At 41.1% G+C, this 27,777-nt stretch overlaps 1 protein-coding gene across 2 annotated transcripts in view; it reads right to left on the reverse strand.

Annotated features, from left to right (window-relative positions):
• LOC126356107 (transmembrane 6 superfamily member 1-like) overlaps positions 1-24,303 on the reverse strand; it is a 110,447-nt gene extending 86,144 nt beyond the window's left edge. Inside the window, exon 1 of one of the 2 annotated variants that reach the window (XM_050006806.1) lies at positions 24,154-24,303. In XM_050006806.1, the coding sequence (XP_049862763.1) occupies positions 24,154-24,174 (21 nt within the window). In that variant the 5' untranslated portion in view covers positions 24,175-24,303. Of the gene's footprint in view, positions 1-23,807 lie in introns of both variants that reach the window. The other variant, XM_050006807.1, reaches the window with a different exon arrangement.
• Between the last annotated feature and the right edge of the window lie 3,474 nt (positions 24,304-27,777).

Genomic DNA, 27,777 nt, shown 5'->3' on the forward strand with positions numbered 1-27,777 from the left:
CTCATTTCCCCTCAGACTGATGTGACCAGGAACCCACATAAACATTACAGTGGCTCCATCAAGAGTGAGCAAATTACAACTTTTCTGGACCCATTGCACCAAAGGATGGATGATGTACAGCACACAAGGGCACCAAGAGAGTCAGAGCAGATGATGCAATTGAAAAGCTTGTGTTGGCACATGTACCATGTGACCTAATACAGAGCAAAGAGCTCTGCTGTAAATACTGAGCAATATACTGAAAAACGTCAGTGCCAATGATGAAGGCACACCCGACACCAAGGTCAGTCCGAGAGCCATCAGTGTACATGAAGGTACTATCACGAAGTTCCACACAAAAGGTCGTGAAACCCTCAGCAATAAAGCAAGGTTGGAGTAGTGTCCTTAGGAAGTGAATGAAGGTAAGGTGAACACAGACTGCAGCACGAAGACAAAGTGGTGAAGGGTTCACAACCATCAGGAAAGTGTCAGGTACGGTGAAGTTACACTGCTGGAGCAAGAGCTGAAAGCGAACTCCAGGAGGTAACAGAGAAGAGGGATGCACCCCATATTGGCAATCAAACGAGTAACTGAAAGGAGGCATAGGATGGGTGGACAGACATGGCAGACAAAAATGACATGTGTATCTGCTGAGGAGAAAGTCGTGACTGATAGCAGTAGTTTGGTAGCTTCTGCATACAGACTCTCAACAGGGTTAGTGCAAAAGGCGCTAGTGGCCAAACATATGACACGGTGGTGGACAGTATTGAGACAGCGTAAGAGGGATGGATGTGCAGATGCATAAATGAAACACCCATAGTCTAATTTCAAACGGACAAGGGACTGGTACAAATGGAGGAGAGTGGTCTGATCTGCTCTCCAAGAAGTTTCACTGAAGACACTTAGGACATTGCTTGACCATGTACAGCGGGCACCCAGGTAAGACATGTGGGGGGACCAAGAAAGTATCCTATCAATCATTGAGCTCCAGGAATTTCCAAGTACTACTCTTGCTTCAGTTTTACATGTGGGTAGCCTTTGGACAGCTTGGCCGTATCTCGTTTATATGAGACCAGAATAACCAGTGGTGATACATGTTAATATTTTTTATTTAATGTTTGTTGAACTCATATTCAAGTCCTGTTGTGGAATTAGCCCACAGTTGTGGGGACAGAGTGCCATCAGAGGCTTATTTAATTAATTAACTGTTTGTAGTTGGGCCACCAAATTGTTGTATAGTTGACATTTTTGAGTACTATTTGTAATTTTATGTATAATACAAATGTCATTATACTTTGTGAATTTAATTTAAAAACCTTAACTATTTGTATGTATTTCAAAGATGGATGGTAACTGTCAGTTGACTCATGGCTGAATTGTTATTAAATAAAAATATTTGTTTGGGTATGATGCATCAAGTTGGGGCAACCTTCCATGCATGTTTCTTATATTAATCCCAATCCTTGTTCTTGGTCTCAATTGGTAGTTACAAAGCATGGTTACATTATATTTGGCAGAGGAGTTTAGAGCTGTTAATCCTCTGGTGTCATTTGTCGTCCCTTTGAGTTATTGTGCTAATAGATTTGTCACTACCCGAGTTACTATTTAAATACTTTTTGTTGTTTGTGAGGTGGTCACTGCCTACCAGGAACTCCAGTAGGTGCCCTGGGATTTCGCATCTTAAGAGGGAGCACTTGCAGTGTAAATTAAAGGTTCATGGCCTGCCTATAGAAGTTAGCATCCTGGAACTGGCAACCAGGTTGTGCGCTGTGGTGGACGGTCCACTTTGCCTTTCTTTGGACCCATTGTGAAGGCAGATGCCTCTCTTCCTATTATTTCAGCCACATTAGATGATGTGCTGCATAATGTGTCTTTCCTAGAGGGCAGCAAAACCACCTATAAGCAGTCTTGTAGGATCCAGGCACACCTAGCACATTGGGGAAACCGTTTAATGGATTTCAGTCATATTGAAATTAAGGATTCCGAGAAGCAAGGGGTTAAATAGTTACTTAATTGGGTAGGGGACTTGCTGGTTAGGATGGCATCCTTGAGTTTAGAGAGTGAGGATGCAGGGTCAGAGCAGGAAGTTTTAAGCCATAATCAGCTCCTTGATGACAAGTAGTCCAGTGCACAGGTTTTGGTAGTTTGTCCTCTGATCAGTTCCTCAAATTGACCAACCCTATTTTGTGGCTCCTTACTGATATATCTGAGTTTTCTATTGATGATATGCATCAAGTACAAGTGCTGTGGCTGCTTGTCTGGTTTGAGTTCTAAGCTGATGCCCTGTGCGTACTGCACCACGCGATTCTTTCGTTGCTTTATCCATTAACTCGGCCTTTGAAACCTTGAGACATCAGGACTCCGTAGAACACTTCAGGGCTCGAATTATAGACAGAAATATGTCGGTGTCTACGTGCAATTAGCTTGAGCAGAGATGTTATTTGCAAGTGCAGGCAGCTTCTGAGACATTGAGCCAATATGTTGAATGTGCAGTACAGCTGTGTCAGCACTCGATATGGGGGTTACCGAATCTGACAGTATCTCCAATATTTTAGAAGGCATGCACCCAGAGGATCAGTCTCATTCAGTTTTTGTGCACTGCCCAACTGATTTTGATGAATTTCAGGAACTGCTAGTGTCAACTGACACACTGACCTTTTCTGACGAGCAGCATTGGTCAAATGGAAGTCTACCATTGGCACCTTTTATTCTGCAAGGTAACAAACCACAATCCGTATTTGATTGGTCTAGTCACAAGTGATGTTTCCATTGCAGTGCGAGTGACCACATTGCTCTTGTGTGCTCTGTTGTGAGAAGTCCTAGGCCTAACAGCTGATGCCATGGGTGGGTGGAGGACAAACATGTCAGAGGAGATTACTGTTTTGTCATACGCCTATTTGTGCTATGGAAAGATCTTCCCTTCCTTATGTTTGTTGTGCCCGTGTCAGACAGGGACCAGTTCACATGTTATTGAATACTGGCAGTTTGGTCTCCTTACCAGATTACAAATGGTCCCTTAAGTTTGGCCACTTGTGTCAATTTCTCCCATGCATGCACTTGTCTTCCCAGAGATGTCGCATGGCCAATGGGCAAGAGTTGCATCTGGTTGGCGAGTTATATGATAGTTTGTCTGTTTGTAATGTCCATGGCCAGTCAAACCTCTCTTAGTTAAGGACTTGGTGGTCACCTTATTGCTCGGCTACAACTTTATTTGGTGGACTGGGCTGGTCCTTGACTTTGTGAGTGGTACCTTGTTCTTTAAATTATCTCCAGTGGAGAAAATAGCCCTCTGCTCTTGTTGTAGTCCAAGCCTCAGATCTCTTGTCTGACAAACTGGGTGTTACTAATTTGATTCAATACAATATTCATCTAATCAATAATGTTCTACTTCAACAAGCTCCATAACATCTTTCAACACTTAAAATGAAAATTTTGAGGCAGGTCAGTGCTATGTTGCGGGATGGGGTAATTAGGACTTCCACTTCACCATATGCTTTACTGGTATTCCAGCTTGGGGACAGGACTATAGGCCTGTAGTTGATTACAGGGTCCTAAACAAAAGGTCATTTTTGAATCAGTCCCTTGTCTAATCTTCACAACTGTTTTATATGGGTTTCTGGAGCTTGTTGCTTCACTGTACTAGACTTGAGTCCCTTGACCGAAGAATGTAAGCATGTCATTGCCTTTTGCATGGACTGGAATCTGTACGAGTTTAATAGATTGCCATTCAGGTTGGCCACTGTTCTTCCTCATTTATTGGGTCATGTCTGGGGGATTTGACATTTGCATGTGTTTAAAACTATCTTGATGATGTGGTTGCCCATAGCTGTTCGTTTGAGGAACACCGTTCTCACCTTGGCCAGACTGTTCTGCTGGGTTAACATTGAAGTTGTCCAAGATCTCCTTTGCCAAGTGATAGATCTCATTTTTGGGTCACCTCATTTTGGATGATGGAATTAGGATCAACCACGAATGGGAAATGGACCTGAAGAAATTTCCTCCACCTAGGAGTAAAAGGTAAATGGCCAGGTTTATGCGGATAGCTAATTATTTTCGTAAATTCATTCCTAGTTTCACCCAACTTCCTACTCCCCATAATAATTTGCACAGTGCAGGAGAGAGCTTTGCATGGGGAAAAAGTCAAGAGTGTGCTTTAGAGGCAATTAAGATAGCCAACACTAATCCTCTGGTGTGGGCTGTGCCTGATTTCAACACGAGATTTACTGTTCAGACTGATGCTTTGAACACTGGTGTCACCACAGTTCTTCTGCAGGAGGATCTGGGTGAAAGATGTCCTTTAACATTTGACTCAAGGAGACTGACAGGTCTGGAACTGAGGTATTTGGTGTATGAATATGAGACTTCAGCCATTCTATTAGACTATGAAAAGTTCAAATTTTATCTTGAACACAAAAAATTTGATTGAGACACTGACAATCAGGCATCGAGTTGGTTTCTGGCTAGCCCACGAAAACTGGTAGGATTGTGAGATGGGCTGTCTGTGTATGTCTGCTGCTTTATAGTATGACATGTTAAAGGTCCTCGACAACCAGGTAGCAGAGGTGCTTAGTCACATATCTGAACAGGAGAAGCCGGGATCCGAAGATGAGGCTGGGGAGCCTCATGATATTGTGTGCGGTGTGTTAGCCAAAGTACCACAGTTGTTTGGCAGCCTTAAAGCTAAGCAGGATCAGGATCCAACTGTGGGGACCTCTTATAGTCAATTTTTGCCCGAAGGTTGTGTCCCGAAGTATTTGTTAAAGGACGGGATTTTGTGCAAATAAGTAGCTGAATTCGGTAGCCAAGGATTTGTCTGCAGGTTGAGATAGTTCCCTCCATCTTTCATTATTTCCATAACTTCATGGTGGGTGGTCATTTAGACCTTTACAAACCCTTGGCAAAGGTACATTCTCAACTCACATGGCCTTCTTTGTACAGTGATATTGACCATTTGCTTAATGAGTGTCAGTCTTGTAAGAGGGTAAACTGAACACAAACTTGCCCATGGGGTTACTGCATTCCGAGCATGAGCAACATTTAATGGATAAACTCTTTATTGATTTTGCAGGATGCCTTCCCCATACTAAGAGGGGCAACCGTGACATCTTGGTTATTGTCGACACCTTCTCTCATTTTGTTTGGCTGCTCCCTAGCCGAGCGGTTACGGCTGCCATTATCATTCTGCACCTAACCAACATATTTTCATGGTGTGGCCCTCCCAAGGCCCTTGTGAGTGAAAAGCTCCAGCCTTTGTCTCCAGGCACTTTTGACAATTCTGTTTCCACAATGCCATTAGGAATATTACCACCACGCCATATAATCCTTGTATGTCATTTGCAGAAAGGATCATTCGTAATCTCAATGTGGTCTTAATCATATACCACACTGAGTCTCCAAGCACATGGGATGGCACCCTCCCCTGGCTCAACTTTGCATTCAGTATCACCCAGCATCCAAGGCTGCTTCTGCCACTCTTACGTTAGTGTATCATCTTAATTTTCCTCTCTGAAACTTGTGGAGCATTAATGATCTTTTACCCACTTTATTACTCTTGGTCTCATCAAGGATAATTGGCATTGGGCTAGGCAGAATATTGAATTGGCTCACCACTGTCAGGCAAGGAGCTACAACCATGGCAGACAATCCTATTGGGGCAAGAGGGGAGATACGATTTTTGTTAGAAACTTCATGGGGCGAGCATAGAGTGGTGCTGGTGTTGGCAAGTTGTCCCCCTGTTCCATGGCCCCATATCTGTCATCAAGATTTTGGGGCTGATTAATTTGCTAGTCAAAGGATTAGCCACTGGGAAGACCTTCTGAATGCCTATTAGTCAGATGAAGCTTGTTAATTAATGTACCTTCTCTTCTTGTTGGAGGGGGGGGATCTTTTGGTTCGAACAGGCGAGGTTGAGCCGTGGTGGCTAGTGTGAGGGCAAGCGCATGTTGGCAGTTGGGCTAAGGTGGCCTATGTTTTCCTGCAGTGTTCACAATTGCTACTGGTGAGTTGAGCGGGGAAGGAGAGGATCTCATCATGTCCAATCTGGTTACGACGTGCATCAGTCAGTTGCAATGTGGTAAATAAGCCGAGCTATATTGAACTTGTTACCAGCCATGATCAGCAGGGCAGCATTATCCTGTGCCTACCTTGCGTTCTGAAGCTGTTGGCCTCCTTGGCATCTGTCTGCAATTATCTACAAAAGCTGTTTAGTAAGTACTGCATATAAAGTTTGTTAATTCTGCCGAGTGCGAGTTGGCCAGGAATCCAGTTTCTTTATGCTTTTCCATGATTCCTTTGAGGCTGTGTGTCTCAGTCTGGAGGTTTCTGTATGCACCATGCTGGTATTTTACAATGTTAATCTTGTACTTGAAATTACAGTTTGTTATTATTAAGTATTTGATACTATTGCTTAAACAATGGAAAATCCAGGATGGAGTGTAACAATATGATGAAAGGGACAGTTGCTACAGCAGAGATGCTGAGTCGCAGAAAGGCACAACAATAGACTGTCAGAAAGTTAGCTTCAGTGAACAAGGTCTTTGTCAAAAATAAACAACACACACACCTCATACACACATGATCACAGTCTCTGGCAGCTGCAGCCAGACTCAGACTGATTGTGAGTCAGGCTCCAGCTGCCAAGACTGTGGTCAAATGTGTGTGAGTTGCGTTTGTGTGCATCCTGAGTGAGAGAGAGAGAGAGAGAGAGAAGGAATATGTGTGTGTGTGTGTGTGTGTGTTGGCTTAAAGCTAAGTTTCCAACAGTCTCTCTCTGTCTGTCTCTCTCCTTTTTTTTTTGGGGGGGGGGGGGGGGGGGCTTTCTGCAACTCAGCACCTCCATTATAGGGTGAACAGCAACTATCCTTTTCATAATACTAAAATATTGATACTGATACTACTGACTAATTTCTGTTTGTTGTAAACATCATGTCCTTTCCTGGGGCGAGTTATTGGATTTAGCCTGTAACTAAAGTTGTGTGTGCTCAGCCTAATGATACGCGCGTGTGTGTGTGTGTGTGTGTGTGTGTGTGTGTGTAGCTGAAATCTTACATAAGTTTGAGCAAGCCAAATACTTTAGTTCAATGGATCTGAAACTGGATGAAGCATTTAAGAAATTCACAACTGTTTTGTACAAAAATAAGTCGTATCAGTTTAACCCTCGAGCATGTGCACCTATGTATAAAGTGTGAACCACAAATAAAATTTTCTTGTGCTGTTCTGTTGTTCTTTTATAATTGTGAGCTCATGTCTATACCTTCATTACTGCTTCAGCTAACACAATGATAAGTTGTGTTGTCATACACCCAAGTGAGCAGCAACAATATACAGTAAACAGCGGGTTAGGTGGGAAAAAACTTACAATCCAAGCAAGAAAATGCCCCAGAATTCTGAGCTAGCAGCACAATTCCACAATAAGGCACTTGTCAATGAGATAATTAGGAATCGATTAAGTGTTTGGCATGTCTGCTTGTGCCTGTATATGTGCGGATGGATGTGTGTGTGTGTGTGTGTGTGTGTGTGTGTGTGTGTGTGTGTGTGTGTGTGTGCGCGCGCACGAGTATATACGTGTCCCTTTTTCCCCCTAAGGTAAGACTTTCCGCTCCTGGGATTAGAATGACTCCTTACCCTCTCCCTTAAACCCCACATCCTTTCGTCTTTCCCTCTCCTTCCCTCTTTCCTGATGAAGCAATCGTGGGTTACGAAAGCTTGAATTTTGTGTGTGTGTGTTTGTTAGTGTCTCTATCAACATACCAACGCTTTCGTTTGGTAAGTTACATCGTCTTTCCAGAATTTAGACACTCATTCCAGCAACTTGTTAATGTGCTCAATATGGGGCGTGAGCACCTCAGATAGCAGTACAGTCCTGACAACGATGGGGCACTCTGCAAATGATGTCACCAATCTCATGTTGAGGCTATAACACTGCTTGCAAGTCTAGGAGAATGGTTGGCAGATGGTGACAGGATAGAACTCATCTCCCTGGTGCATCCCAGACTTGATCTATGGGATTCAAACTGAGAGAGCAAGCAGGCCACACCATGCCAGCAAATTCTTCAGTTTCCAAGAAAATATCAACCACCCGTGCTCTATGAGGTCACGCATTATCATTCATCATACGAAGTCTGGGCCACAGCACCTCGCAACAACCACACGTGAGGTCCCAAGATCTTGTCACTATACCTGACTACAGTTAAACCTTGCCGATTCAACCATACAAGTTCACGATGAGGTGTTTGAGTGGTCAGCACAATCCCTGCTCAAACCATTATGTATTCTCCTCGATATCTGTCTCTTTTTCAGATTTTTGGGTCCTGAAATGATGTCCCATGATTCTACAGATGAGAATCCATCGAGTATGACTCTCCAAACCAAATCTGTGAAAAGAACATTGGCCCACTGTTTGACCGTTCTGGTGGAATGTTGATGGTTCCACTGTTGATGTTCCCTTCTGTGAAGACATGTCAGATGTACACATACAGCAGGTCTCCGGCAGTCTGCAGAATCCTTCTGTACACCATTTGCCTGTATACAATATGTCCTGTGAATACTGTGTTAGATGCCAGTTGCAGTGCAGTACTAAGACAGTGCCACTGTCCCCTCACAGTCAAATAAAGTCCTCAATTTCTAATGTCAGACATGGTCAGCCCTGCTCTGTCCTTCGAGAAACATTTCCAGCTTCTATGAACTGTTGCCACATCCAAAAAACAACAGAACAATTCAAGTTAAGCCATCATGCCATATCAGTCTGCAACTGTCCTGCTTCCATTCTTCCTATGTCCCTCCACTGCAGAGAGTCTCGTACGTGTCTTCACTGTGCCATATAGCACCACTCATAGGTATGTATACAGCAATTGTGGATTTGGAGTATCTGGGAAACACTACCCCATTTGATAGGTGCCCTGATGTCAAGCACTGGTGTGGTTGTTTGTTGACCAGAAACCTATCTTCTGTGCACAACACGGTCATATGGGCATCTGTTGCTATTTGTTTGATTATACTGTGAATTAGACACATGATGGAGAAATAGTGGTTTGTTGCTTTAATTTTGGACACCAGTGTAGACACTTGATCCAATCTACACCAGGTATCTGATAACTTAAGGTATTCTTCATTGTGTGGTTTCAGTATGTAAATATTTTTCACAGATGTTGTTGTTGTTGTGTCATCTATACAAAATTCAAATTTAGATGGCAACTCCTTCACAAACACCATAAATAGTAGTGGTTCCAGTTTTCATCCATAGGGAACTCCTTCAGTAACATTCAGAAATTGCAACTTTCACTGTTGTGCTTTATAATTTATTTTCTGTTATTGACAAAGAATTCAATCAAGGATAGTGTCAATCCCTGAATGCACTCTCTAGTGCTTCAACTGCTATTTTTAATTACCTTTAGTATCAACTCAAAAGGAGTGACTAGGCTCATTTAGTGGCAGATTCAACATATGTGCATGTGTTTCACTTTGTTGGCAACAATGTAGAAGGGAATCTCCATCCATCAAAACTCTGGAACAGCAGTGACAACTGCTGAAATTGATGCAGTGTAGAACAAGAGTAGCAAAACAAAAAATTGTTCCAAGTCCATCTACAGCAGCGTCAACAACAGTTCCAAATATTAAGCCAGATCTTGCAGCAACAAGTGCATCCATTGAACAAAACCCATTTGTTGCTGCAATCTCAAGTATTTAATAATGAAAGTAAGGATTGGGACTCTTATGTCAGCATAAACTGGATGCTCATTTTCAGGCGAGTAACATACCTGATGTCAATTTGCAACGCGTCTATTTGGTGTCTTCTATTTCACAAATTTATGAGAAGAAGGAAAAAGACCTTCATTACTCCACATTAATGTTGCCTTTAGCGCAAAAAGGGGTACACACTACTGCAACAAAAAATTTTTATCTCTTACCCAGTGATATAAAATGTCTGATAGATAGCAAGGAAAATTTGAAAAAAATTGAAAAAATTTCTCCTTGACAACTCTTTCTGTTCCCTGGACATATTTCTACTATTATAAAGTGTACAAGGCGGTAGATATATCCTCCGATCATGTACTCTATGCAACTTCTGTTACTGACTATCATAGCCACAGTTATTCCATCTGTGCTCCTGTACCTCCCACACCACAAAATCTCACCCCCCCCCCCCCCCCCCATAGGGGCCTTGGGCGACGCTTCATATAGTGTGCTCACTCTGCTCGTACATACATCACAGCCACATCAGGTGACATCAGTCATACCTGCTGTGTCATTCAACCATGTTCACTATGTCGTGTTCTGTGTGGGGTCACCACTTCAACCCCACCCCCCGCAACGACCCCAGATTACGACACCAAGGGTCAATTCTGGGCATTCAATCAAAATTTCACCACTCATCACATAAGCATCCTCCAGGCCTTCTGACTCGTCTTTCTCTGACACTACAGGTACTGACAGGCAGGTTTCCTAAATAACTGCCCCCCCCCCCCCCCCAGTCAAAAGAAAACCCTCAAACCTGGTTTGTCCTGGCTGATAACCTCTTCAACCTTCACAGTATTACGAAAAATGACTCGTGCTACATCTGCCTCATCAGCCATCTTCACAAACATTTGAACATGATCAGTGATTTAGTTCTGTGCCTGCCCATTCACCACAAGTATACTACTGCAAAAGCCACTATCATCAAGTGTTTATCATGCCCTCCATCCGAGTGTTACAACACATCATATATGAAGAGAATTGGGGATCACAGACCCCACCCCAGCTGTAGCAATGCCTAAGTGCACTGGTTGATGTAATATTCACAGCAGACATTGTGCTGTGGCCCATATGACCCGACAAACTTTCATACGAGCTACAACTGCAATTAGTGTCTCCTGCCTCAGATACTTTGGAGATTAACCTGTGCATTGCTGACCAAGCATACAGCATTCTTTGGCACCAGCATCTACTTACCAATGCAGGAGTTATCAAGGAGGATAGTGTTGGTACCAGTGACTACACCCCCCGCTCCACTCCACTTTGGCTGGTCAGCAGAGCTCGTGCATGCTCAACTTCAAGATGACATGCAACCCTCTGATGGCATCCTCCATGCACAATCTGCACTACGCATCTGTTCTTCGCTGATTTGGCAGGAGGTTCTCCTGACCGCATGGTAGACTACACTCAGACTCCCATGATGGTTCGCAAGCAGTAAGGAATACACCTCACCCTGTGAATCTCCTGTGAATCTGCTGCGCTGATTTCACACTATATTTGGCGACGCAGCATAAAACTGCCAACCTCCCTGCGGGTTCCCAAACTCTTCCTGTGGACCAGTTTAGGCGCACCGGCCCATGTTAATTCCTCATCACATCTCACCACGCAACAGTCAGTGTATGCAACATCTGTGCCAAGCAGCCATCTATATGTAGTGGACTGTACCTCTGCCCTTAAACATCTTATTGATACTGGTGTGGAGGTCAGTGTCATTCCTACCGCACTGCTCCCTGCACACACATACCTGTGTGCTACAAACAACTCCAGCACCAACATTCTGGGCACCACAGACATTCAAGTGCATCTCACACATGACCTCAGTTTTACATGGACCTTCCACATCGCACATGATGAAACTATGTTAAGTATTGATTTCCTTCAAAATTTGGGATTATTTCCTAACATCCACAATAAGTGAGGGGGGAGGGTGGGGGGAGCATGAGTTCACCATCCACTATTGCGCATGACACCTAAATGGGAACCCTTTGCCTGGTAGGAACACCACCTCTTCGACAGGCAGTGTTTGAAGTAATACACAATCTAGCCCAACCTGGCATCAAAGCCGCTATCAAACATCCAAACTTGTCACTAAGTGGTTCATCTGGCCATGTGTCAAGAGTGACTGCTGTGATTGGATGCATACTTGCATCCCTTGCTAGTGGAGTAAAGTCAGTAGATATGAACAGTTCCTCCTTAGGAAATTTGACATCCCAGAAGCATGACTACACCACATTCGAATCAACATCATCATCAGCCTGCTTGGTTGGAATTAAAAGGGGGGAAGATTGGGGGGGGGGGGCAGGGACCAAACTGCTATATCATCGGTCCCTTGTTCCCTGTAGAACAAATACCCAAGGGAAAGAAGAAAACAAAGAAGATGTGCGGCACAGTAACAGGTGTAAGGAAGAACCAGAAGAATGGCAGGAGAACAACAAACACTACAACAGACAAAACAGGACAATAAAATCACAGAGACACGCAAGAAACAGGGAGAAGAAACTAAAAACAAGAAACCAGATTACCATGGCTGGCTGACCATGAGAATAAAAAAGGAGAAACCAGCCACACTACAACACATTAAAACCTCCACCCTAAAAGGCCTAGGGTGGACAACACAGAGGGACAAAGGACATGCATTAAAACTCATAACAAATGATAAAACCCACCCTCACGAATATAACGTAAAACTAAAGCTGCTATTGAGGCATTGTCACCCAACACCGAAGGTAGGGTGCTGCGAACGTTAAAAGTACACCGCAGAATGGCTTAAAGTGGGCAGTCCAGCAAGAGGTGGATGACTGTCATTTGGTAGCCACAGCGAGACTGAGGTGGGTCCTCGCAACGGAGGAGGTAACCATGCGTGAGCCGCATATGGCCAATGCTTAGCCAATAAAGGACAACTGATTCCCTGCAAGAAGCCTGCGTGGAAGACTTCCACACACTCACAATCTCCTTAATGACACACAGTTTGTTGTGCATACTGTTATGCCACTCTGTCTCCAAAAGCCGAGAAACCTTGCAGCATAAGATAGGACGCAGGGCAGTTTCAGAGATGCCCATCTCCAGGAGTGGTTTCAGCCAAGGGGTACACCGTGGAGGTGTACGTGAATGGACCTCAAGAAGAGGTGGTAAAGGGAAGGATCCCAGTTCGGAGAGAAGGAATTACACGTGAACCACAATTGTGAGTCCTGACCTGGACTGCCGGTGCGGGAAATAAACTGCTGTGCATGGAAGAAGGAGACGTTAATTTGGATGCTCAGGGCTGCAAAAGTGTACATAATTACTGGTGAACAGTTGAGCACGTCCGATCCGCAATGGGGGGACTCCTGCCTCCACCAGGACATTGGTCACCGGACTCGTTCTAAAACCTCCTGTCGCTAGGTGAATGCCACAGTGGTACACTGGGTTGAGTAAACGCAATGCTGAGGGCACCGTCGAACCATGAACCAGACTCCTATAGGATATCAACATTTTACAACAACCTCCAAGCCCTCCAACTGTGAAGTGCTTTCTGTAATACAGTTTTTTAATGCATAGAATGTTGAGCCAGCTGAAATTCATCATCAACTTGTAGAGATTTAAGGGGGGAATTAATGGCTGATGGAATGGTGAGAAAGCAGGTGAGACAATTCAATGATGGAGAAATCAATTACATGATGAAGCACGGTCTGGGTGGCCTTCTGTTATCAGTGATGGTTTGGTTGAGAAAGAGAATAAGAAAACTCATTAAATCACACAGTTCAAAATAACAATGTTTTGTGATGAGTTTTCACAAATTTTAAAACACGGGTGCATGACATTGTCACAAACTGCTGAAATTGTCGAAAATTATGTTCCAATTGAATTCTAAAAATGCTTAGGGATGTGCACAAAATGAAGCAACTTGGCAAGGCTTAGACATTTCTTACCTAATATAGTGATAAGGAAGATGAGTTCTTAAATAGAATTGCGACTGGTGATGAAACTTCGACATTCAATGAGTGGAGGCTTTCATGATCACCCCCACAAAAAAAAAAAGAAGGAAAAGAAAAACAATGTGTTCTTGGACAGACAGAGCATTCTACTTGACGAGTTACTCCCCAGAGGTGACACTGTCAGTCTAGTACAATACTGTGAATTACTGAGAAAACTTTGGCACACAATTCAAACAAAAGACATGGAACGCTCAGTCAAGGGATTGTGTAGCTTCATGACAACGCATGTCCCCATTCTGCTTGTGTCACTCAAAATCCTATTCAACAATAAATTCGGTTGGGAGCAGTTTTCTCATCCACCTCATAGCCTGGATCACGCACCTTCTGACTACTACGTTTTCTTGAACCTGAAGAATGATTTTGGAGGAAGGTGCTTTTGACAGCAATGATGATGTAAAAAACAGTGTTTAGCGATGACTGTCTTCACTGGCAAGTTGTTTCACATATGACAAATGTTTGAACAATGGGTGGCAGCTGTGTAGAAGAATAGTTTAAGAAGTGCTCTTTCTCATAAAAATAAATTCTGGTTCGGGGGGAAAAAAATCAATTTATGAGGTGGTTTCTTTCCAAAACAAGACTCCCTTTCCAAACATGCCTCGTAAATCATTCCAGAACATCCACAAAACAACTATTGACTCAGTAGCACAGTTTGTGTTTACTGTTGTAAACACAGTCATGTTAAGCTTGTTGGCTCAGTGGATAGGGTCAGACTAGAAATCAGCAAGTCCATGATTCAACCCTGTCAGCCCCCAATTTTTTTCTCACTTATTGTTTCTATCAACTCTGGCAGTGAGTAGTAAATAAAATAGAAAGAAACTTCCACATGGGAAAAATATATTAAAAACAAAGATTCCAAGACTTACCAAGCGGGAAAGTGCCGGCAGACAGGCACATGAACAAAACACACAAACACACACACAGAATTGCTAATGGATATGTGTGTGTGTGTGTGTGTGTGCGAGTGTACATCTGTCCTTTTTTTCCCCTAAGGGAAGTCTTTCCGCTCCCGGGATTGGAATGACTCCTTTCCCTCTCCCTTAAAACCCACATCCTTTCGTCTTTCCCTCTCCTTCCTGAAGAAGCAACCATCGGTTGCGAAAGCTAGCAATTCTGTGTGTGTGTTTGTGTGTTTTGTTCATGTGCCTGTCTGCCGGCACTTTCCCGCTTGGTAAGTCTTGGAATCTTTGTTTTTAATATATTTTTCCCATCTGGCAGTGAGTAGCATTTATAAAAAAATGTTGCTTTGTGCACCATTGTTTGGTATCTATGTTAGACCGAACTTCCCCTCTAACTGACAGGTTAAGTCAGTTCAAAGGTCAGAGTGGGGTAACAGATCGATATACAGAAAAGCACTATGGTGTTCAAAGCAAACTTCATGATTATAACACCTGTGACAATGCTCATCTGCTTTCTTTCTTCGTTGATTGTCCTCAGTGTTGACGTACTGGCTGAAAAAATAGGGGGTGGAAGTGCAACTACTGTCTACTGTAAATGATGTAGCCGACAGATACACAGTGGCGTTTCACAGTCTTTTACTTTCACTGTTTACAACCCCCCCCCCCCCCCAATACTGCACAGTTATATGGCCAGTGCATTATTGTTTAACTTTCAATAAGCCTAATTAATAGGTTGCAGGCAAACATCCACATACTGCTACAATCGTTTCCTGTTGAACATCTATGAGCAGTAAAAACCCAACTACACAGTTCTTGAACAATAGGGAAGTATGTATGGAGCAGACACTGTCATTGTTTTAACACAGGACCTAACTGTGTAACACTTCTTTCACAGTTAAGCTGAAGCACTGTTTTGTTCTAACCAACACAGGTTTCCCGTCTGAAACTCGGCCATGGACTGACTGTCTCAGGAATAAGAATCAGGCCCTTATATATACTCACAATAATAGGTGCTGAAACTACACATTGTTCAAAGTTTACTTTACAGAAATTACAATTAAAACTTAACTCATTAAATAAACTGAATACATCGAAAAATTGGTTGTTTTTAACAGTTTCTTCTACCATAAGGAATCGCCAAATTATTTGTTTATATGATGAATTTACACACACTATGTGATCAAAAGCATCTGGACACCTGGTTGACAATGACTTAAAAGTTTCTGGCGCCCTCTATCGCTAATGCTGGAATTCAATACAGTGTTGGTCTACCCTTATCTACAGCTACATCTACATCCATACTCCGCAAGCCACCTGACGGTGTGTGGCGGAGGGTACCCTGAGTACCTCTATCATTTCTCCCTTCTATTCCAGACTCGTATCCTTGATGACAGCTTCCACTCTAGGAGGCATACATTCAATAAGGTGTTGGAAGGTTTCTTGGGGAATGGCAGCCCGTTCTTCAGGGAATGCCGCACTGAGGAGACGTATCGATGTCAGTCGGTGACGCCTGGCATGGAGTTGGTGTTCCAAAACATCCCGAAGGTGTTCTATAGGATTCAGGTCAGGACTCTTTGCAGGCCAGTCCATTAGAGGAATGTAACTGTCTTGTAACCACTCTGCCACACACCGTACATTATGAGCAGATGCTCCATTGTACTGAAAGATGTAATTGCCATCCCTGAGTTACTCTTCAACAGTGAGAAGCAAGAAGGTGCTTAAAACATCAATGTAGGCCTGTGCTGTAATAGCGCCACACAAATCAACAAGGGGTGCAGGCCCCCTCCATGAAAAACATGACCACAACACAACACCACTGCCTCCGAATTTTACTGTTGGCACTACACACGCTGGCAGATCATGTTCACCGGGCATTCACCACACCCACACCCTGCCCTCGGATTGCCACATTGTGCACCGTGTTTCGTCACTCCACACAATGTTTTTCCACTGTTCATTCATCCAATTTTTACACTCTTTACACAAAGTGAGGTGTTGTTTGGCATTTACCGGCGTGATGTGTGTGGCTAATGAGCAGTCACTCGGCCATGAAATCCAAGTTTTCTCACCTCCCGCCTAACTGTCATAGTACTTGCAGTGGAACCTGATGCAGTCTGGAATTCCTGTGTGATGGTCTGAATAGATGTCTGCCTATTGCACATTATGACCCTCTTCAACTGTCGGCAGTCTCTGTCAGTCAACAGACAAGGTCAGCCTGTACACTTTTGTGCTGCATGTGTCCCCCCTTCACGTTTCCACTTCACTATCACATCAGAAACGGTGGACCTAGGAATGTTTAGGAGTGTGAAAATCTCACGCCTAGACATATGACACAAGTGACTCCCAGTCGTCAGACCACTTTCAAATTCCGTGAGTTCCACTGAGTGCCCCATTCTGCTCTCTCATGATGTCTTATGACTACTGAGGTCGCTGATATGAAGTACCTGGCAGTAAGTGGCAGCACAATGCACCTAATATGAAAAACGTATGTTTTCAGGGTTGTCCAGAAACTTTTGATCACATAATGTATATAACTACGCAAACAATACTTTTGACAAAACCATTAATTACTTTGGAATTAATGAAGGGCTGGCTTTGCTAACGTGTTTTTGAATAGCGCCAAATAAATACTTAAAGAGTGCTAGTGTTTTGTCTTCCAAATGTTAATAATTATTACAAAATTTATATTTGTTTCTAAGTCACCAATAGAATTTAAGTTACGAAACAATCACTGATTTCACCTAATAATGAAAGACACGAACTACGAATAGTCAAAATAAATTAGAAAACCGACTACATACGTAAAACTAAGCAGGAAATTAGATCTGGTGTTATAGTCTTTAAAACTGAGGGCCAACCATTCTCTTTTATGGAAATGCAGATTACATTCATGCACATTAATCATTAGTATAGTTAAAACTAAAAAATTAATTTAAGTAAGCAGATGGCAAAACATGAAGGGAAGTAAAAATATCCCAGCTTGCTTTGTCACACACATTTACTTATTTGAAATACAATCAGACATCCATAATGTGCTTACGCCAGCCCTGAAGGACAGGTGTGGTTTCAGCCAGAGACTTAAAGTAAAAGCTACAGTTCCTGTTTATAACAAGGAAGCAGTGCCCCTATCAAACTAAAGCTGATATTAACATTAGAGACCACAAAGGTGCTGTTTAGCTAGATAATGGTATCTACGTCACTATTATAGACAAAGACCTATTAGTTACTGGGTCACCAACATTGTTATTGACAAAGCTTGAGCTTACTACATAAAGTGGGCAAACTACTCCCCTAAAAGCACAAACTTCCATCTCAGTTACCTTCGAGATTGCAAGTTGATATTACTTGTCATACATAATCCTTTATGATTGGCAAAGACTCTGAAGGAAGAAATGTTGGATTTAACATCCCGTCAACATCAAGATCATTAAAGATGGCGCACAGGTTCAGATTGTGTCAATGATGGGAAAGGAAATTGGCTGTGGCCTTTTAAGGGAAATATCCCGGAATTGCCTGGAGCAATTTAGGGAAAGAAGGAAACCTAAATCTGGATGGCCGAACACGGATTTGAACCGTTATCCTCCCGAATGCGAGTCCAGTGTGCTAACCACCATGCCATCTTGCTCTGTGCACAGACCTGGTAATGGCAAACATAAACATACATACAAACAAGAAGCTATTAAAAGAGTTCGCACAATGGTTGCCAGGAGCACAGTGATTAAATTTCTGTTTGCTGCATGCGACATTGCATGACTGTTTTGTTCTGACAAAACTTTGTGAGATAGGCCTACCTCTGCAACAATTGTACTTATTTCATTATATGATTGGACTGTCCTGCATGCACAGTGGTGACCTGGTTTATTCTTAATAAAATGTTGTTCATGATACACCACTATTAATATTTTGTATCTGTACCTGTATGAGTCACATGCACTCCACATTCAGTTTGGAAGGCTATCAAGTCTCGTGACAACTTTCTGTTTTGAATCAAAATTCATGACATAGTTCACCTGGCCTCACAAATCATTCCATTCACAGATATGGTCCTTCTTTGACAGACTTAGTATGCCATCTTCAGCTGCTCAAGTTGTGCTCACATCTCAATTAAATCTTCTGGATTACTGCTTTTAAGTACACCAAGATCAGTCCCGTTTGCTTTGTGGTATGACCAAAGGAGCTAGACTAGCTGCAAAAACAAGTCATCACTCCTATCTCATTCACCCATTGTCATAATAAGCAAGCTTAATGGACTATTAAGAGTCTGCAGTGATTTCAGTGCCACAGAAAATGCTGCTCAGTCTGAAGCAGATACTTCCCCAACTTTTCACTCACAAAAACTAATGGCCAAACTACCTGAAGACAAATAATTCTCAAAAATGAAGAAGTAATGGCCAAACTACCTGTGTTAAGTGCTCATTATTTCCAGCTGCAGCAGGATATTACACGAGGAGATGTTGAGATCAACGCATCATCATGTCAAGGCAATTGACAAACTATCCACTTCTAAAAATTTTAAAGAGTTACAATAATTTTTTTTTTAGGCAAGATCACTTTCATGACAGATCTTCTAGCCATTCCAAAACAAGATCTTTGTAGGAGTTACATTGCCTGCATCTGGAGGGGGCAGGAGATGAAGTGGCACATAACATTTACAACTGAATCACATATTCTGGCAGAGCTTTGACTACCTCATCTTGTACCCTGAAGGGAGTTGACATCCTCCCTATATTTTGCAACCTGATATTCTGCTGCACTATCAACCAGTGTAATAATATTGTTTGTTTCTGTGCCCCTCTTGCCCCCAACCCCTTGGCTAGTAGGTCATACTCCTGTGGAATATCCAAGTGCAAGACCTGTCCCATAAATCCACTCATCTCCCATTTTGACCCTGCCTCTGGCACTTCCTATCCCATCAGAGGCAGGACCACCTGTGAAAGAAACAGGATGCTATCTGTATATGACTATGAACAGCCTAGCTATCCAAATGAAGAGTCATAATGAAATTGTAGCTGTGGGTCACATAGGCCACCTACTTATACAGTATACAGCGCAACATAATGTAGTTGACTTTGTTGGCTGTTTCAAGACCCACGTCATCTGGATTCCCTCTATCTCCCTACACCAGCTCTTCAAAATTGTGCAGCTGGAAACTTTCTCTGCAACATATATTTCAGTCCTGTATTCCCTGGTCTTGAAGTCCACTGCATGGCTCCAAAGCCCTTTCTGTTCCCACCCTCCTACACCAGTCACACACTGCTCTTGAAACTGTACGCTTCAGTAGTAGCTTGACATGGTAATCACTTTCTGTCTCCTATTCTACAACACCCGCACTTTACTACCAGCCACAATGTGCAGATGCCTGTCACCTTCAATGAATGCATTACATGTTCCAGACTGGCATGCCACTGCTCAGAATGATGTCAAATTTGAGCCAGATGCATCAAAGAAGCAGGAAATGTTATGCCAAGGGAAAAAAAACCATTAGACTGTGCTGTAAGTGCCATAGTGTAAATAGGCTCTGATGCAAATGAAAAATGAATTGCAATTGATTAATACTGTGAAAGTTGCACATAAACTGTATTGTGTAATGCACATAACTGTAGAAGTGTGGCACTCGACAGTTGCGGCACTGGTAGTTAGGTAAGCCCATCCACCACACTGGATGGAAAAAATCAGTTTTTATTTGTTCTAAGGCCGAAAACTGCATTTTAAAGCAACACTGAAATTGGCTTTTAACTGCCCTGAGGCGGAAAACTGCATAAAAACTACAATGAAATCAGTTTTTCATTGTTGTGAGATTGGCAGAAGACATGTTCCATATGCTCTCCACCATTTTCCATTCCAAGTTGAAATCAAGAAACAGCACGAACCACAACAGATTGCAGTGTTTCAAGAGTCACATTCAGAATATGTTGCATGCATTCAACACAGTGACATTTGTAATTGAAGTAGTGGAAACAGAATCTTAAAGATAACATTGCAGCCAGTAGTCACAAAGATTAAGATCAGTTGATCTGGGCCACCAGGCTGTAGGCAAATTACAGCTGTTAATTCAAGCATTTTCTAAATGCCTCTGCAACAGGTGCTTCACTGGCTGTGCAATGTGCAGAGAAATGCCATCTTGCATAAAATCAATCCTACCCACATATCCATGATGCTGAAGGGTTGAAATGATGATGGTGCGCAGAAGACTCTCACAGTGTTTATAATGATGGTGCATGTAACAGAACCTATAGGACACATTTCTTTGAAAAAATATGGCTCTGCAACAAAAAATACTAGCCTGCGCCACGCAGCTACCTTTGCAGGATCAAACAGTGCTGGTTGGTGAGTGAGTCGATTTTCCAGTGCCCTTACTCTGCAGTTCTGTGTATTGACATGTCCCTGGAGATGGGCTTTGCTTGTCCACAGAATGTTTCATGGCTACTCATTGTACACTTCCAGGCGAACAAGGAATTCTAGAGCAAACATTACTTACTGGAAGGTCAGCATGAGGGTAACTCCTCGCTATGGGTAATTATGTATGGACAGCAATGCAGGATGTTTTGTAGAATTTTATGCACCATGCTCCAAAGTTCGAGTCCCCATGCACTACATGTTTACACGCCACCATTCAACCCCCCCCCCCCCCTCTCCCCAATGCTGCGACCACGTCATTTACTGAAACCTAATCAGCTGTCTTCCTCACAGTGTCTTTTGAATTTCTTAATCATTTTCTCCAGATCATTCGCAGACATTGGACCAACGCCATTTTTCACATCCTAAAGTGTCCAGAACTTCTGCAGAGCTACTTGGACACAGTCTTAATTCCTGTATAAAAAGCCTCACCAGCAATGGATGGTCCTGCATTGCAACAGTCATTCTTAGCATCTCAAATGCAAAATGAGGAACAGCTATGTATTCTATGTCTTATTTCGCATATTCTACCACTTGCAGCACCATATCGTGGCAAAATTTTCATTTCCCTAACATTTTCTCCTCCTTCAATAATGTTCCGTTCAAATTTCATATCATTCTGAGCTGTGGTCGTTTTTGAAATTTTTAATTAAATCACGACTGGCTTAGCTGTCAGTGTGATGGAACAGCCTACAGAACGCTCAGTCCAGTTGATGAGGTCAAAACAAATAACAAAGAAAAAAAGCACACAAATGATGTATCTCAAAATTTATACTTTTATTCTTTACTGCAGAATAGGAAGACAAATAGAAGGATCTTGAGAAATCTAAATCATTTCTTCCCGACACTGTAACAAACATTCTCCATGACTTTGCTTAGTGAGAAATTGAAATGATGAATGAATAAAGAATTTGGATAAGGAATACAAATGAGAAATAAATTTCGTTCTAATGTGATTATCAAAGGATTCATTTAAAATCAACAGTGTGAACAATACAAAAAGAAAGTAATGCTATAATATTTACTATTTCTCAACGAAAAACTCAAACTATCAATTTTCCACACAATTAGTTTATTTTTGTGAACCACTTTCTGGCTTATAAACTATCTTCAGGTAACTAGCTGATAAACAATTTTGAATGTAATGATGTGTAATACATTCTTCAAAATTCTTCACCCACTGATGACAACTGTCAGCTACTACTTTAAAATTACCACCGAAGCCAAAGACCAGTTCACAAAATAAATACTATGTAATACTCACAGTCTGTAATTTTTATTGACAAATGTCAAATTGTTTTATCAGGCAGCAATGAAGGAAATTGTCTAGTATTATATCAAGATTTTAATTTATTTAGGGCTTCAGAGGTACCTACAACTCACATGCATGCTCTTTTCATTGCAAAACTCTACAACATAATCAAAATATGAGGGAACTGTCAGAATAATTTAAAAAGTTATAAATTTTGTGAAAGGTGGTACCACATTGACAATGCAATGGTTAAAATGCAATGGTTAAGACTAATGACCGTAAGACCAAACAATTACTATTGTGGTTCTTCTGATGCATAGAACGCATTTCTAACACATGCAGGTCGTAGTTAAGCAATTACTTTTCCCACCAAGAAAGTGTACAGACTAGAATGCTTAAACTACCTTTCTGAAACTAATTTTAATAAGTGATAAGACTAATATGCATATAGATGACCAAAAAATGTAAAATGGCCACTATCAAATGACAAGAGAGAAGAACGTCAGCTTGTATATACACAGAATCCTTTGCAAACAGATCTTAATCTATGGGTGACTAACAGAAAGCGAACTGTTTGTAAAACAAATTGTTACTGTACTATATTAATTGATATTTATCTTGCCACTGATGGCATAAACTTAAAACTGTTGACTTTCTGAAAAGGAGCATTTCTAGTAGGGACATTGTATGTTGAACTAATCAAATTCGTTGGAACCCAAAACAAGCATTCTGAACAGCACACTGGTTCGAATTTAGGAAATTCAGCTACCTTGGGTCACTGTTACAGTGGGGTCATAGATAAAATAATAAAATTTTCTGGGGCAGATCAGATACGTCTTTTAGATCCTGCAATTCATAAGTAGTAAAAAGTTATTTTATATTGCAGAACAACTTAATTCTCAAGCTAAAGCACACAGGTCACAATACCAACAACGCTTAAGTTATGTTTTTATTACAAGCCTAAGCAGGCATTTTTCTATCTTTACTCGGTTCTGAAAGAGAAGGAATGTTATTTGCCTCTTTAAACTTTTTAGGGATATCCCTTCCCTTACATTGCATTGCTGCATACGTTAACAATTTTAAAAGTCCTGCTGATAGTCAATGAAAACTGCAATGGCTGAATGTATAGGGAGATACCCTGATTTACCACGGAGTCCCAAAAAACTTATTAAATATACAACTCGGAAAACACGAAAGAATAACTGCATGAGATGCGTGGATGGCTTTACCAAGAAACTAAAAAGTCGGTAAGAACTTGGATTTCGCAAGCGAACAGGTTTGTCATGAAATTTGGGCCGTAGGCTATTAATGCTTGGACTGATGAATGGATGTAGAAAATGAGATGGCGTTTTAATCTTCGTTGTCTTTTCTAGTGAACACGTTACAAGAAATTGTTCAAGTAGGATAAAAACAGACCATTTGTCGTGTTGTCTACGTCGTAATGAAATAGCTATATAAAATATGTAGAGCAGATACGACTAACTCAAACAGACAATGTACTGTGTTTCATTCGAAAAATAAAGTTACAATCTAATATAATGAAATCAACTTGACACTTTAAAATATTTTTCTGCGTACCGATACCATCACTGCTGTGTTCAAACGCAACAAGTCACTTCTGAGCTACTGAGATAAAATCATTGCCTGACGTTATCACAACTAAATGAGTATTTAGTGATAAATAACTGGTCTAAACTATTCCTAACATGATTCACTGTGACCTGCGATGTCTCCATAGTGGTAATGGTATAATACAACCACTACAAATTTGGTACTCAAACTGAGTTTATTTCAAGCTGGATATGCACATTCCACGTACTGGGTACTGAAACAATGCTACAGTAACACGCAATAAATGGTTTCATGAATCACATCTAAAAGCGTTTTCATATGACAGGGCAAACACGACCTCCAGTGAATTTACATTTTGTATTTCGTATGGCATGTTTCTTCGACGACAGAATTACAGATACAGCTCGTTCCACACATGCGATACAATGCAAATTGCAATGCATCCTTAGAGTTCAATTTCAGGCATGACAGTGTCACATGGTTCTTGCAACAGCGCAACGACGCATGCGCATTTGTGCAAAGTCCTTTCTTGGAAATTGCATTGCTTCCTGCCTACGGTAGGAATCTTTGAGCGCTTGAGTAAACGACAAGCAGCTGGCGCATATGTGCGTTTGATTTTATTGAGGTTACGCTGTAAATCGATTTATGTGCAATAATGTCTGTTGATCCCAAAGGAAGCACGCTTAAATTTGTATGTGATTACAGAAAAAGAAAAGCCGTATGGAATACCGCTTAGAGATTAGTTGAACAAAAATTTGAGCCCTGAGCGCCAAGTTGGCCCTAATCTCACCAGATTAAATAAATAAATAAAAATTACAACAATTTTCTGATTGAAGGCCGTGGGAAACGTGCTGGAACAAGACTAGAACATGTTTAAGGGGGACTAAACAGAGCGCCAAGTATTAGAGGAACAGTCTACGATCATATTACTCTTTCTCTATAAAGTCTAAAGATAGATACCACAAGCTTCGTAGCAGGAAAACACGCGAGAATAAGTCAGAAATTTATGGAAAGTGTATATGAAAACTGTGCACCAAATTCATATTATGGCGAATTAATGGAACAACAAGTGAGAAATCTGTTTCTAAAGAAACAATGAATACGTGTAGCTCCTCAACAAACTACTTGAAATACGAAAGAAGGACATTGATGACGCAAAAAATACAAAATTGAAAATGCAGCCTAAGTTCTACTGGATTCTGACACCCAAAAAAATCCTAAATTTGTTGAGTCCAAGGATGTTAAGTGCTTGTCATCTTTCCTGACAATAACACATGATCTTTCTTGATTGAAACTGCATAAAAAATTGTTTTATAAAATAAAATACAAATGACTCATTGAAAGGTGACTAACCTTCACTTAATGAGTAAGAACATCTCTTAAGTGTTCGTGAATTTCAGAAATAATCACTGAATTGCTTTGTTTTGAAATGCGAAATAAATAGTTCGAACTGGTTGAAATGTTGCTTTTATACATAATTAATCCAAATATGCCCCAAACGTTTAATTACTGCTAAAAGTACTTTCACAATAAATTTTCTCTATGTAAATAAATCTGTAAATTAAGAACAAAAGCAAATCAATCCTGTACCCAACAAATGTAGAAGAAGCACAGGTTGCAATAAAAAGTCTTAAAATGAAACACTCTGCAGGAGTAAATGATGTACCTGATTTTTATTTATTTATTTGTCCATATAAATCTCTTTTCCAGTACATATATCGTCGGATATTGGACAGAAAATCTTTTTATCTATTGGTTTTTCAAACATCAAACATACATTATTTAAATTTTTATAACAAATTGTATCTGTACAGTTAATAATTACTATTTTTAAATACTGTATATTTTTAACTTATTTCTACAATTAAAAATACAAATTACATTTTTTCTTGCATGATATACTGTGAGATTGAATAGTAGCAGTTTTTCAGAAGGTAGGCTGTCGAAGACTTTTTAAGGTTCTGTAGTTCAGGATACGATTTTATATGTCTTGGTAATCTGTTGCATAATTTTGCTCCTATAAAGAAATGTTGGGACCTGATTACTGAGCCCTTAACTCACCTATTATGACGGTTTCCGGCGACTAGAGGAAGCAGTGTGGTACTGGTGTGCCAGACTCACAAGTCTCCTTCATCATTGGATTTACTCGGAGGTGCTTTACCGTTCTTTTTTTCAGGATCGTCCGCTGCGACGATCTGCCTAACTTTTTCTTCGAATATATGATACTGTATGGAGGAATTTTCTCTCTCAAGATACTTTTAAATCAATCCTACTATATTTCACTTCCACTAACAGAACAACTCATAACAGTTTTCACATAAATGAATCATATTTCGTAAGCCCAATAACTCGCGGTCCATCATAAACTATTACATATTTTTACAATAAATACAGTCCCAAAAAAATCTCTTAGGGCTTTCGCAAGTCTACCATCCTCACCTCTAGAGAGTCAGTAAGTAAGTAAGATTAGATTAATACTTGTTCCATAGATCGTGAATACGACACTTCGTAATGATGTGGAACGTGTCAGGTTAATAAAAGTTGTCTGTACAAGATATTACATTACACAAAACATTGCATGACACTAATGTTTAAGCTAGTTTTTTTTCCTTCTCCTCCCTTAATTTATATCTAAAAATTCAGCCAGTGAGCAGTGAGTAGAAAGAGTTGTCATCTAGAAATTCTTTTAATTTATTTTTAAATGTTGGTTGACTATCTGTCAGGCTTTTGATGCTGTTTGTGGCAGCATAATTTACCCCTTTCTGTGCCAAAGTCAGATTTAACCCTGCATAGTGACGATTATCCTTTCTCCTGGTGTTATAGCTATGCACACTGCTATTATTTTTGAACTGGGTAGGATTATTAACAACAAATTTCATAAGTCAAAAGTAAGTGTCTTTTCTTTTCTTTTTCACAATTCAACTGTTCACAATAATGATTGACGTAGCACCATTACGGAGCAAGGCGTGCTTGCTGATTGTTCTGGACGTGTAGCTTCTGTGACTAGCGCGGCAGCTATTTGCCCGTGTCGATCAACCGCCCATGTTGCAGCTTTCTCTTAACACACGTCCACGCTGCGCACACGGATAATCGGCGCCAGGTAGACACTCTCACGCTCGTACGTAAAATTTCGGGTGTTCAGGACCGGGGAAAGCTGAGCGTCTCTCGAATTTGCGTCGAAATTCTCGAGGCACTCCACTATGTAACGTACCTGTCGCTGCAGGAACTTTTCCTTCATGTTTGAAAATAGCAAAAGTAAAGCCACTGTACAAGAAAGGAAAGAAAGAAATTCTGGAGATACCATCAAAACATTCAAAATTTTATAAGAATAATGGAAGCCGTAAATAATCGCAAATCATGCAGACAATTTTTTCAAGAAAGGATGATCCTGCTTCTTCCTTAAAAAATTGGATGTACATGTTCAAAGTGCCAAAATAAAGTTATTTCAAAACAGCCTTATCCATCTTACCTAGAATCAAACTATACAATGCCTCACCAGGTGCCATTAAACAGAACAGTGATCACTTCAAACCAAAGTGAAGTCGTACTTAGTTGAATCGCTACTTTTACACAATAAATGAATCTCTACAAAAATAAAATTTTCTATGCTAACCCAATGTAGTCTGATATAGAAAACATTTGTATATTGTCTCTGTGTATATAGCGTAACAACATTTATTTAAATACTCATCATTAATTGAGATATTAATGTATTATTATGTACAAAGGTATAATTACATATAAAATTGTTAATATCAACATAAATAATGCCAGTAGTACTTTATGGTTCTCAAACCTGGCGCACTCGAAAACAAGACCTTACGCGACTGCTAACATTTGAAAGGAAAGTCCTCAGGAAAATATTTGGACCAGTCAGAAATCAGACTACTGGAGAATGGAGAAGACGCCATAACACTGAATTAGACGAGCTGTACAATGAGCCTAACATCTTGAGAGTGATGAGAAGCAAAAAACT

The sequence above is a fragment of the Schistocerca gregaria genome, chromosome 3, assembly GCF_023897955.1.
Source record: "Schistocerca gregaria isolate iqSchGreg1 chromosome 3, iqSchGreg1.2, whole genome shotgun sequence".
Taxonomy (NCBI): domain Eukaryota; kingdom Metazoa; phylum Arthropoda; class Insecta; order Orthoptera; family Acrididae; genus Schistocerca; species Schistocerca gregaria.